The 13,595-nt window shown below is 47.2% G+C and overlaps 1 protein-coding gene across 2 annotated transcripts in view; it reads right to left on the bottom strand.

The window, feature by feature from the left end:
• Positions 1–10,063, bottom strand: part of GPR139 (G protein-coupled receptor 139) — a 42,779-nt gene extending 32,716 nt beyond the window's left edge. The window contains exons 1-2 of one of the 2 annotated variants that reach the window (XM_030823177.1): positions 9,639–9,924; positions 7,077–7,175 (exon numbers count right to left, since the gene is read on the bottom strand). Coding sequence is in view for 1 of the 2 variants with exons in the window: in XM_003261480.2 (XP_003261528.1) it covers positions 9,639–9,765 (127 nt within the window). In the remaining variant the exon portion in view is untranslated. Of the gene's footprint in view, positions 1–7,076; positions 7,176–9,638 lie in introns of both variants that reach the window. The other variant, XM_003261480.2, reaches the window with a different exon arrangement.
• Between the last annotated feature and the right edge of the window lie 3,532 nt (positions 10,064–13,595).

Here is a 13,595-nt window from a genome sequence, read left to right as displayed (position 1 = left end):
CACATGACTGGGGAGGCCTCAGGAAACTTACAATCATGGTGGAAGGTGAAGGGGAAGAAAAGACCTGCTTTGCATGGCGGCAGGAAAGAGAGAGCTAGCAAAAGCAGGGAAAACTGCCTTATAAAATCATTGGATCTCATGAGAACTCACTTCCTATCATGAGAAAAGCATGGGGGAAACCACCCCTTAATCTAATAATTTTCCACCAGGTCTCTCCCTAATCCCTTGGGGATTACAATTCAAGATGAGATTTGGATGGGGACACAAACCTCAACCGTATCACATTCCTAGCTCTGCAGATTCCTCATTTCATAAAATGGGGATGTTTGGACTCATAGAAAACACAGCAGCCATTACTGCTCACACCTGTAATCCCAGTACTTTGGGAAGCTGAGGTGGGTGGATCACTTGAGACCAGGAGTTTAAGACCAGCCTGGCCAACATGGTGAAACCCTGTCTCTACTAAAAACACAAAAAATTAGCTGGGGACGGTGGCTGTAATTCCAGCTACTCGGGAGGCTGAGGCAGGAGAATCACTTGAACCTGGGAGGTGGAGCTTTCAGTGAGCTGAAATTGCACCACTGCACTCCACACTCCAGCCTGGGCGACACACTGGGACTCTGCCTCAAACAACAACAACAACAGTTAAATAAGTTAATGCATTTGAAGTGTTTTGAAGAATTCTTAGCACATAGTAATGGCTAGTACCAGACATTGTGCCACACGCAACCCTGAATTGTTTCAGCTACACCATGAACCCTGTGAAAAAGGGATTCTTATACCCATTCTGCAGATAGGAACACTGAGGCTCAGAAAGGGTGAAGCCACTTGCCAGAGCCCCATTAACAGGAAACGACGAGGCTGGAATTTGAACCCAGGTCTGGGGACCACAGAGCCTACATCCTGATCCACCATGCTGGCAGGTTCTAAGGACATTTCCTCTTCCAAAACAAAATGGTGGATTTGTGTTTCAAGATGTTGTTAGCATGCAATTTGTGGTATTTTTTGGAGCTCTTTATTCCAGCTTATCCCAAATCCCTGGTTTCAGGGGTTGGCATGCTTTTCCACTTTAGCCACATATTTCTCTGTGTCTCCATCCCTGTTTTTCCTCGATCCTCCCTCTGGATTCTTCTTCTTTTTTCTCCACCTGCTGTGACCCCATTGGTGTTTTTTGGTGCTTCTTGCAGCTTTCCCAACCCCTGAGTTTGTGAATTGGCAGCGTGGTGGGCCATATCAAGCCTGCAGATATGTTTGGTTTGGCTCACAAAGTGATGGCTCACATAGTGTTTTTGAAATTTTTGAATTAGTTGCCAACATGTGAAACAATGGACATTTCATATAAAAATCTGGATTTCTAGATTTTTTGAACAACTTGGCAACACTGAACCACCGGCTGGAAAGCGGAGTGGCAGTGGCACTTTCTAGCTCCCTCAGTCCCTATCTTTCCTGTTGTGGTCACTCCCACTTCTCTCGACCTGGTCTGAATGTTGGTTATCATTGAGGAGCGTTTGCTGCTGTTTTCTTACATGAAAGCTGAGAAGCAGTACTGAATACTGCCCTGTCATTTCTTCACTGTGTGACCTTGGGGAAGTGTCTCAAAGTTATCACCTGAAAAATGGGTGTAATACATGCCTCAAAGAATCACCAAAGAATCATAAGTTAAATGAGGCCAGGCGCAGTGGCTCATACCTATAATCTCAGCACTTTGGGAAGCTGAGGTGGGTGGATCACTTGAGGCCAGGAGTTTGAGAACAGCCTGGCCAAAATGGTGAAACCCCATCTCTACTAAAAACACAAAAAAATGAGCCGGGCATGGTGGCGCATGGCTATAATTCCAGCTGCTCAGGAGGCTGAGGCAAAAGAATCGCTTGAACCTGGGAGATGGAGCTTGCAGTGAGCTGAAATTGCGCCACTGCACTCCACACTCCAGCACGGGCGACACGGTGAGACTATCTCAAAAAAAAAAAAAAAAAAAGTTAAATAAGTTAATGCATTTGAAGTGTTTTGAAGAATGCTTAGTACATAGTAAGCACTATAAGTGTGTTAGCAATTATTAAGAGAAATAGTTTTTTTTTGTTTGCTTTGTACATCTGTCTCTATAACTGCGAAAAAATAAGAGATGAGGAGAGCCACAGCCTTTCAGAAAAACAGCAGAGAAGCATGATTCTTTGGGTAAGTGAAGCATTTCTTAAAAACTAGACTACTTTGTTCATTTACATTATCTGACTGCTCTTTTAAATATTTGAATTCAAGACACCTGGCCACTATTCTGTTTAAATATTTGAATTCAAGACACCTGGCCACTAAATTTCATGGTGCCCTCTGCAGGGCTGGCATTGGCTATCACCATTTGCCAATATGTTTCAGATCCACTTGGAGGTTCAGCGGCAGGACCCTTTCTGTTCATGATTCTGACTGCATTATCCAGGACAACCTTGCTGGTGGTGTTTGTTGGTCTCTGCCAGCTGTAGCTGAAGGCCATTTCATGTTCTGCACTGATATTATTTCTGTGAGTTTCACTGAATCACAGGCAACTCTTTTAGGAGGACAAATTCCCTAGGCTTATGATGGAATTGATTGCTTAATCCATTGGATCATTCTTTTCTAGTTTGCCAGGGCATGTTGTTTCATTTCTACTTTGAGTGAAATTGTGGATTCATGGAAAAGACCTATGCACAGAGTGATGTGTGGCTACAGGGCATTTACAAGGCTTGAGCACGTGGACATGTTAGACGATAAAACAGTGCGAGTTACTATTTGCCGAGCTCCTACAATGTGCGAGGCACTGTGAGAAGCCTTTGCATATTTTATTTCTAATTGTCACAGCAACCAATCCAGGGCACAGAAGGTTAATAGCATTTATTGAACTCTTACTCTATGTGAGAGTGAACATGTGCCAAGAATAGTGCTAAGCATTCTTGTAATTTCATTGAATCCTCAAAACAGCCCAATGAGAGAAGTATTGTTATTCCGTCTCACAGCTGAAGAAACTGAGGCTCAGAGAAGGTGAGAAATTTGCCCAAGGTCACAGGTTAGCAGTCAGGGGCACAGGATTCAAACCCAGCCAGTTTGACTTCAGAGGCCACTGGGATTAACTGCTAAACTCAACTGCCCATTTCTTGCGGATGGGAAAACCGGGGCTCAGAGAGGTGAAGTGTTATACCTGTGATCACACAGCAAACATGGTTTAGATACAGGATTTAAATCCACATCCAGTTCCAAAGCAATGTATTTTACACTCAACCTCACAAAGCAAAACTAACATGATCGTTACAGAAACTAAGCAGGAGCGAAAACTACAAAAATGCTGTACTGGATCCCAGCCCAAAGCCAGCCCAGGCAGCCTCCAGCATAGCTACATCATTGGTCTATGCTCACGTCCTGTCCATGGGGCCATGTCTCCAACTACAGCAACACAACGGAACCTGGCTCTCCTGGGCCTTTGAGAGACCCATTAATAATAACTTGGCCAAGGTCACACAGTGATTTATTGCCAGAGCAAACCTGGAATGATGAAGTGCTCTTTTTTCACTGCTATAACAGGAGTCCTATGGTCAAATGTGCCTAAGGATGAGTCATGCAGTTTACAAAGGTCAATTAGGCATACCATTAGGGACTGTTCAGAATTGGAGTGCTGGCCAGGCACAGTGGCTCTTGCCTGTAATCCCGGCACGTTGGGAGGCTGAGGTGGGTGGATCAGCCGAGGTCGGGAGTTTGAGACCAGCCTGACCAATGTGGAGAAACCCTGTCTCTACTAAAAATACAAAATTAGCTAGGCATGGTGGCACATGCCTGTAATCCCAGCTACTTGGGAGGCTGAGGAAGAAGAATCGCTTGAATCCGGGAGGCAGAGGTTGCAGTGAGCCAAGATTGCACCATTGCACTCCAGCCTGGGCAACTAGAGCAAAACTCCATCTCAAAAAAAAAAAAAAAAAAAAAAAAAAAAAAAGAATTGGAGTGCCTATGTGGTTTTGAAAGGGGCAGCCAACCAAGAAACTATGATTCAAATACACAATGGAATACAATACAGCTGTATAAAAGAATGAGAAAGCCATCATGGATGATTAATATATTAACTGGAAAAAGAGTAAATGTGGGACAGTGTGTATAATGTGCTCATTTTAGGGACAGTGAAAAAAAAAGGGAGAGTTGAAATCCATAATTCATATTTTCTCGGATATGCATGAAGATACGCTGAAAGAATACATAAGAAACTAAAACACTAATAACAGTGGTTACCTCTGTGATGGTGGGTTTGAGAAGTGGTGAACAGGAGAAAGTGATGGAAGGGAGACTTTCCAATGTGTGCCTTTTTATGTTTTTAGGCTTTGAGTCACATGAATATCATTATCTATTTAATGCAAAAAAAAAAAAAGAAGAAGAAAGGAAAAATAAAATAAAGCAAGCAGCTATTCCTCAACTCCAGAAAATTGCTGTCTTCTGGGCATGTGAATCTAATGTCAATTCTTCTGGTGTTTTTAAGGGAACTTGGAAATCTATTTTTTAAAATTTCCAATTTTTAATTTCAAATTATTCACTGGTAGTATATAAAAATACAATAGGTTTTTACATACTAACCATGTATCCTGCAAACACACTGAACTCACTTATTAGTTCTTAGGAGTTTTTTTGGTGTGGAGTCTTTGCGATTTTCTAGGAAGGCCATTGTATCATCTGTGAACCGAAGCTACTTAATTCCTTCCTTTCTGTATAAATTTTATTTCTTTTTTCTTGCCTTATTGCACTGGCTAGGACTTCTTCTAGTACAATGTTTAATAGGAGTGGTGAGAGCAGTCATCCTTGCCTTGTTCTGGATCTTAGGGAAAAAGCATTCAGTTTTTTCATCATTAAATGTGTTGTAAGACATAAGTTATTTATAGATGCTCTTTATCAAGTTAAAGAAGTTATTTTTCTTTTCCTAGTTTGATGAGTTTTTATCACAAATTGATGTTAAATTTTATCAAATGCTTTTTCTGCATCTATTGAGATGGATCATATGCCTTAAAATTTTTTTTTTTTAGTTTGTTAATATGATGAGTTATACTGAGTGATTTTCACATGTCGAACCAGTGTTGTATTCCTGGGATAAACTCAAGTTGATTCTGACGTGTTATTCCTCTTATATATTGCTGGATTAGATTTGCTAATATTTTGTTGATGATTTTTGTGTCTATGTTCATGAGGAACATTGGGTTGTAGTTTTCTTTTTTTGTAGTGTCTTTGTCTGGTTTGGATAAAGCTGGTGTCACAAAGTGAGTTGGGATTTTTTCCTAATTTTTAAATGATGAAAAAATAACTTACAGAGTACTTACCATATTCCAGCCATTGTGCTCAGGGCTTAGCCCATTTAATCTTCACAGCAACCCTATGAACTGTAGACTATTCTTATAATCACCCCCAGTTTAAAGATGGAGAAACTGAGGCACAGACTGGTTAAAGTCACTTGCCCAAGGTCATATAACTTGTAAACAGCACAGCCAGGACTCAGACCCCAGAGCTCCAGCTCCAGAGTGTGTCCTTTTAACCTGTTTATTCCATTTTCTCTCATTAAAGATGTTTACAAGGTAAAGAAAACATATCTGCAGGCCTCAGTCCAGCTGACAGATCACCAGTTTTCTACTTCTAGTTGACAACAATGGTAACTACCATGTGTCAGGCTTATTTACTATCTGCCAGGCTACAAACTCATCATCTGCCTTCATCTTGCACCAATCCTCAAAGGCAGATGTTACAGATGTTATCATCCTCACTTGGCAGTGGTGGAAATGCACCCTTCTGCTGGGCGACATGCAGTTTCAAGCTATCATTTCTTTCCTCACCTTGTCTTTCTGCACATCCATGGCACTCTTTAGAAGGTAATTTTTTTTTAAATCTCTCAAATCTCTGTTTAATTTCATACTGCTCCTTCCTTATCAAGCTGGCCCACCCATCCTCCCTCTCACTGTCTTCCCCCAGGGGCTCAAGTTCATCATTTTCTCCTGCATTGCTGTCTCTTTTGTACTGTCTCATTCCAGTTGGCCCAATGAGTGTCCCAATCCTTCCTTTTTGGCTCTGCTGACTTATTTTGTTTGTCTCGAGAAGTGAGAAACATCTTGCCTACTTAAAAAGGAGGAGGAAAGAGGAAAAGAGATGGAGTTTTAGGAACAGGTGGGACACTGATTTTCTCCACAGAGCACAGAAAACAGGGACAGAGGTTAGTTCAAACAACTGCCTGGCAGTAATGAAGGTGAAGCCATACAACAAAATTGCACTGTTTGCCTTATTGCACTGTTTAATAAGGCAGCATGTATGCATGCTGGCTTGACTGTGCGACAGTAGATAAGATGCTTCGTTTTTCTGAGTCTCAGTTTGTTCATTGTAAAATGAGTTTGAAGACAGGTATAGGTCGCAGAGGTGTGGCAGGGATTAAGTGTAATACTATAGGTGACAGAGATCCAGTGTGGAGAAGGCACTGAGTGAGGAATAAGTGCTTTTCTTGGACAAGGCACTGTGCTAAGCCATTTTTACGTAGATGATCTTATTTCATATATACCACCTGTGTGGGTAACGGGTACTACTGTTGCCCCCATTTTGCAGATGGGGAAAATTATGATGAAGAGAGGTGAACAGTTCTTAAGTGGCAAAGCTGTACCCATATTTCACATTAGAATTCCTTCAATCCTACACCAACCAGTTAAAAATTAGACTGTCTGGGGCAATCCCCTAGCTCTTCTTCCCAACCTAGAGACTGAAGGTAGTCAGAGACATCCACCACTTTCCTGTGATACTAGCTCTGCTGTTGCTAAACATTCAGGCACTCCCCATCCATCCCTCAGTTCCCACCCACGTCTCCAACCACTACTGCCAGAATTTGGGAAACTTGGGGTGAGTCCACTGCCAGGAATAGTGATTCAATTAAAATCTCAGTTTTCAACAATGTGAGCAAGACCTGCGGTCTGTTACTCCACACCCAGCAAAGCTGTATCTCCCAGTCAGTGGTGGAGTAATGAGAGTTTGCTAATTGCTAGTGAATGGGGAAGGGAGGTGATGGGTGGGGACCACTGTGGTGAGCTCAACACGAGGAGTTACATGCTGACCTGAATGCTTTCTTCTGTGTATCTCAGTCCCTCCTCTGGTCACTGGTGGGGCTGAGCAAGCAGACCCCCCTCCTTACAACTTGATCAGCTTCATGATAACTATGACTGCAGCGGTGCAGTGTCAATCAATGAATGTCAGGCACCAAGGTGAGCGTTTCACTTGTGCTATCATCTACAGCAACATCCTTACTTCTCAACACCACTCCAGGGGATAGCTACCCTCATAATTCCCATTTTACAGTTGGGGAAACTGAGGCACAGAGACATGAAAAGCTTGCAACCTCACCCCAGCAGAACCTGGATTAACACTCACTCTTCATTGCCAGGACATGCTTGTCTCCCCTTATGGTTTTAAGAGAATGACTTAAAGAATTCACCTTTGAACCAGCCTTGTGGGCTGTTAACAAAACTGCTAACAGACCAAGACTTTTGATTAAGCCTGGCCTCCCCAATCATTCTTCTCTAGGTTGCTTGGTCCTTATGCATCCATCTGCTGTCTTTGGAATCATGCGCTTCCATTTGGGAGCTCCTGGAACTCAGAGACTGCATCCTAGGTGTCTTTGTGTCCTTTTGACACCCAGTTAATACTTGGCATACCATAGTGGCCAAAACTATTAGTTGAGGGTATGAAGACATCAACAACCGCTAAATCCTAATCCTAGCTTCATACTTTTAAGTTCCCAAACTCTGGGCTAAGCCTGTGGCTAGCACAGTGCCTGGCATACAGTAGATGTCAATGCTGTGTGTCAGGAAGGCCCTAGCTGGCATAGGAGTTGGGATGTGAAGGTGCGAGGTACCTTGGCTTCCACCTTGAGGTCTTTGAAGGCCTAAGCTTTTCCTCATTTTCTCCATCCTCTTGTCCCTGCTTTGAACTCTTGAAGGGTCAACCTCTGCTTGTCTTTGTTTCTGTCCCTTAAATGGTTTCATTAGAAAAGCCTGGGATAGTGAGTGAGTGAGTGGCTACCTCACTCAATAGAGGAGGTGCAAGGGTGGGTGGATTGTTGGGGGGACATTCTGATGGGAAGGCTGAGGGGGAAAGAGGTTCTGACACTTTTCCGGTTCAGCAAGCATCACCAAATAACCAACCTTCTCAAAAACTCATTTCCCAAAACAGTGCTCTGGGGAGAGAAGCTCGGAAGGGCTGAAGAGGGGAGGTGGAACCTGGACTGAAATCAATCCCAGCTCAAGGTAATTACAGGACATGTGCTACCACCCCGGCAGGGCAAATCAGAGGCTGAGCTGCTCTCCTAGGGCAGCCAGGGCGATTAGTTAGGAATAAAAGCCTCATCACTGGCTTGGGGCGAGAGGCTCACACTATTAAACTTGCGCTTTCTCATGCCTGCCAAATTTGGGAGGGGGGATTTATTGGAACAATCTCATCAGGGGCCCTGACTGCCAAGCCGAATGTTTGGGAAAGGAAATCTCAGCCAGGCTCTCAGAAATCCAGCTCCCAAGTTCCCAGGATCGCAAGATACTAAGGTTCGCAGACTAAGAGATGACTAGGGAGATGATGCTAAGATTTTAGGCTGTACACTGGATTTTTTTCTCTTTCTCTCTGCTTCTTTCAGTCCCTCTCTCCTCTCTGCATGCAAGTAATCTTTAGGAATCTATCTGCCACTGAGACTGCCTGCAAGGAGGGTCCACCCAAAGCTGGAGCCCCAGGAAAAAAACCTTTCTCTCTCTCTCACTCTCTCTCGCACACAGCCCAGGCAAGCACTCCCTCCTTCTCGGCAGCTCAGCTCTCTTCAGGAATTCAGCACAAGTCTCAGCCACACTTTGGAAAGGACATTAAGATGTGGGACCAGCCAGACATCCACAGCAGCCGTGAGCTGCCCAGGGTGGGTAGACCTGGAGGCCAAGCCAGGGGGCCAGGCATGTCCTCAAGGAGACTGTGACCTCCTGAGGTGGCAACCACCGCAGGCTGCCCTGTGTGTCTCTGCACCCTTGCCCTGGCCAGGACATGGTCCCAGAGCCAACCCCTGATTCTCCTTAGCCAGCTGGGAGACCCTTTTCTTGCTAGGCATCCTTTCTCCATTCCAGTGCCCCCCGAGCAAGAGAGTGCTCAATGTCAGGGTCTCCAGCTTCATCTCGTGTCAGGCGGGGACACGCAGAGGGGCAGAGGTGCCCCAAGTGGGGTGGACGTGCAGGGGCCACGAGAGAAGGGAAGCCTCCACGAAGCCTTCTGTCCAGAACATGCAGTCAAGCCAAACACACACAAAGCCCTCTACGCCCCCACCCCATGAAAGCCGCCCCCTCCAGACGCGCGCACAAATGCACCTTCGAATCCATGCTCACATGCCCAGCCCATCGCCCGCCGTCACAGTCATGACACACACGCGCGCGCGCGCGCACACACACACACACACACACACACACACGGTCCCCAGCTAGGGCACAGCAACTTCCTTTCCCCCCGTGTGGAAATGTCCATAGTTGCCCTTAAAGCTTAAACTTTTTCCGACGGGGCGCCACGGAACGCACGGGGGAGGACGGGGGATTCTGGGTAGGGTTGCCCGGCACTCGGGGGTCCTGGCTTCCCTCCCTCTCCCCCACGCCCCTCACCTGGTAAACCGAGGCACAGCAAGAGGCTGTAGTAGACCACGGGCACGAAACCCAAGCCGCAGGCCGAGCCGGGGGACCACCAAGACAGCGAGCTGTTGGCTGCGAGGTGGGCGTGAGTGTGCTCCATGAGCGCGCCCCTCGCTCCCCTTGCCGCTTCGCGCCCGGCCTGCCAGCCCGACTCTGGTCGCCGGCTAGGTGGTGGCGGCGGCGTAGGCAGCAGCTGGAGCAGCAGCGCCTCTCTCCCCGAAGGACTGGCTCCTACCCTTGGCCGTGATCCCCTCTGCTCTCTCCGCACCTGCCCGCCCGGAGTCCTGGCTCAGCCCTCCCGCAGGGCGCGGGGAGCAGGGTGCGGGGCGCGCGGCGCGGGGCCTCGGGAGGGGCTCCCGGAGCCCGTCTGTGCGCCTCCCACCTCAGACCCGCTCCACTCCCGCCTCAAAGCCGGGGGGCTGAGACGCCGCTCCCCGCAGCCAATCAGCGGCTGCCTGGACGCGGAGTGTTTGTGGGGTGGGAGGGATGCGGAAGAGCAGGGGGTCCCAGCCGCCTCGCTTGGCTCCAGTTTCAGGGGAGAAGATGCTGTTAGACCTGGGAACCCCGAAGGAAGACCGGAGTGGAAAACAGGCTACCCCCCATCTCCAACCCCGAGGGAGGGGCGTGGTGTGGGTGGGATCTGCCTCTCCCGCAGCGGTTCCTCACTCCTCCAGCGTGTCCTCAGTTTGCCTTTCTCCACTCTCCTCGCAGCCACCTCTCTTGCCCCTCGCCAATGCTTCCCGGCCATCTCCAGATAGAGGATTCTATACCTAGGGCAAAGAACGGGGTAAGGGGTGGGGCTGTTGGAGCAGCGAGGATGCTAAAGCGTTGTCGGTTTTCCTGGACAAGGGAAGCTGAGCTTGCCGGCTCTGGAAAGAGGGGTGCGTGCATCCCTGTGCGTGTGTGTGGCGACTCTGGGGGTGGCCGCCGGTGGACTGTCCCCTAACTGGAGTGCGTTTGAAGAGGATACAGACCGGCTAAGAGAAGCCCCTCCTGCATGCCGCCCTTCAGTCAGGAATAAGGATGTTGCAGCCACTCAAACACGCACTCGCCCACGCTCACACAAAGACACACAATACCCAGGCATGCGGTGTACTTACACGCTCACTCAGGCACGGGTATGCCCTCCCATCGCACACCTAGACCCTTGAAAACACGCAGGCATCTTCATCACCGTGCACGAGACCACACTCACGGGACGCTCCAAACATACAAAAACGCACGCGGGAGTCACGGGGGCTTGTCTAGAGTGCTTGAAGGTTGTGTGAAGGGTAGCACTGGTAAAGCAGGTGGGATCCAAGCAATGTGTGGGTGGGTGGTCCTTTCTCCTCTGGGCAGGCAGGCGGAGGGTTCCTGGGGTGGCCACCACAGAGTTGAGGAGAAAGAGAGAGAGATAGAGAGAGAGAGAGAAAGAGAGAGAGAGAGTCTGTCTGGGGCTCAAGACAGTGAGTGTGAGAGAGTTAAAGATTCTGCAGGAATACCCAGGCCAGGCATCCCCAGGAGCAGACTGTAGCAGCTGCCTATGCAAAGAGCTGTGATGGGTCTGAGAAGCCTAAGACCCCCCCAACCCCCCCCCCCACCCCCGCTGCTTCCCAACGCCCCTCACCCCTCTATCACGTCCATTCCTGGAGACAAAGAACTGGCTGAGCTTTCCCCAGCCTCTTCTAGGTCTCCCAGCGTGGAGCAGACCCCTGGCCCTCAAGACCAACAAAGAGCATGTATCCAGTTCTTGTCTTTGTTAGGGGTTACCGCAGGCAGGGATGGGGGACAATCTAGGGCAGAGCGGAAATCCCCAAAGCATACAGAGTCAGGCAGTCTGCATAAGGGGGGCATCTACTGGATCTAGCTGGGTCTGTGGTAAGCAAGGAGGCACGTGGCCCCACAAAAGGGCAGATTACAGAGTCACATGGACCCAGCCCAGTGAGGCCAGGTCTGAGATTTCAAGCCCCATTAGATACTGAATTTTTATTGTGACCTCTCTTGATTAAATATGACTACTGCAAACACAAAGAAAACAAGAACACCGCTGCACTGATGAATAAAGCCGTGGCTGGCCATTGTAGAAGCTCAATAAATAATTGTTCAAAAACCTATAGACTGGATTGGTCTGCAGGCAGCTAGACTGAGATGAGAAGTTGGGGATAGCCAGGGGCGAGGGGAAATGTATGTGATCTGACAAAGCCCTCCTAGTCTCTTCAAAGACGCCCTCTGCATTGGGAATGATGGATAAGGCTTCTGGGCTTTTGCACTGGCCATTCCCTTTGCCTGGAATGTTCTTCCTCTGCACAGCTACAGGAAGCTCTTTCCTCACCTTCTTAGGGTCTTTGCTTATACATCATTTTCTCTTTGAAGCTTTCCCTTATAATCCTATTTACCATTGAAATCTCTACTCCCCTCCCTATTGAAATCTCTATTCCTCTCTGACCTCAAAGTATTCACATCCTCTGTCCCTCCCTGCTTAATTTTTCTGCATAGCGTATAGCGCCATCAGCAGACCATACACGTTGTATTTATTTACTTTACTTTCTCTTAGAAAGGCAGGGTCTTTTGTCTGTGTTGTTCCTGGTTGCATCTCAGCTTCACGCGGTGCCTGCATGCTGCAGACTCTCAATAGACATTGAAAGAATGAAAGGACTCAGCACCCAGGGCCTGCAGGGAGATGAGTTTATCTTTGCTTGTCTTTGCAGGCCAGGGTCTCAGAATGCTGTTGGGGTTAGGGGGATTTAGCATATAATGATCATGTATGACTAGTCACTCCAAAAATGATTTGAGTGGTTTGAATTCACAGAACTACAAACTTGGCTAGGCAGAGGGACTGGACTGCATGGGAAATCTTGATGGACCTTATTGTGTCTGAACCTTTATTTCTCCATGTAAAATGGGGATGAAAGAAACCAGGTATGCCTTTGTCCCAGGAATGCTGAGCTGGGAGAAAAAGAGGGGCGTGGTGTGAATGGTGCAGACTGCAGTTCTGGAGAATGGGGAATTGGATTGGGTCCTCTGCTGGCTCCGTCAGGAATGCTGGCAGTTTGTCAAGGTCCAAGTTTCCTGGAAAATGGATAGTTTGGATGAGAAGACTTTTTTTTTTTTCTTTGAAGAGATGGGTCGCACTATGTTGCACGGACTTGTCTCAAACTCCTGCCTCAGCCTCTCAAAGTGCTGGGATTATGGTCATGAGCCAATGCACCTGGCCTGGATGAGAAGATCTTTAAAGACTTAGGTCAAGCTTTGAGTGTTCCTGGGTCCCAGGGAATGGGCAGGATGAGTTAACAACAAAAGTCTGTTTAATTTTGCTTAAGGGGCTGATCCACTTGATTGGTTCTGTATGACAATGGCAGACTCAGTTCAACAACAGTGGTTGGCTGAATTCATTCATTTATTCATTCTTTCAGCAGAATGTTACTGGACACATAACATATGCTGATCAGGAGCAGCCACATAATTTGCAAGGCCCAGTGCAAAATAAAAATGCGAGGTCTCTTGTTCAAAAATTATTAAGAATTTCAAGACACCAAGAGTAGAGCATTAAACCACGCATGGAGCCCTTCCAAGCATAGGACCTTGAGTGACTACATAGGTCACACATCCATGAGGCCAGTCCTGCTTAGGAGACACAGGTGAGTGATAAGAGTTAACATTTACTGAGGGTTGTTAAGAGACAGCCACGACTTAACTCATTGCATCTTCATTATCACAATGGAAGGAAGGTACAATCATTAGCCCCATTTCACAGATGAGAAAACCAAGGCAGAGAGAAGTTTAGTAATTTGCCCAAGACCACCTGGTTGGAATTGAATCCAAGGCAGTTGGCTCCAGAGCCTGTGCTGAAACCCTCAGGAGCTCAGACTAGTGGAAGGATAGGTAAGTGATAGCAAACGTCACACACTGTCATGTAGGCTCTTTGTAGCATGAAGGCAGGATCTTCATCTG

Source organism: Nomascus leucogenys, chromosome 2 (assembly GCF_006542625.1).
Source record: "Nomascus leucogenys isolate Asia chromosome 2, Asia_NLE_v1, whole genome shotgun sequence".
NCBI classification, from domain to species: Eukaryota; Metazoa; Chordata; class Mammalia; order Primates; family Hylobatidae; genus Nomascus; species Nomascus leucogenys.
This window is presented reverse-complemented; position numbering and strand designations above follow the sequence as displayed.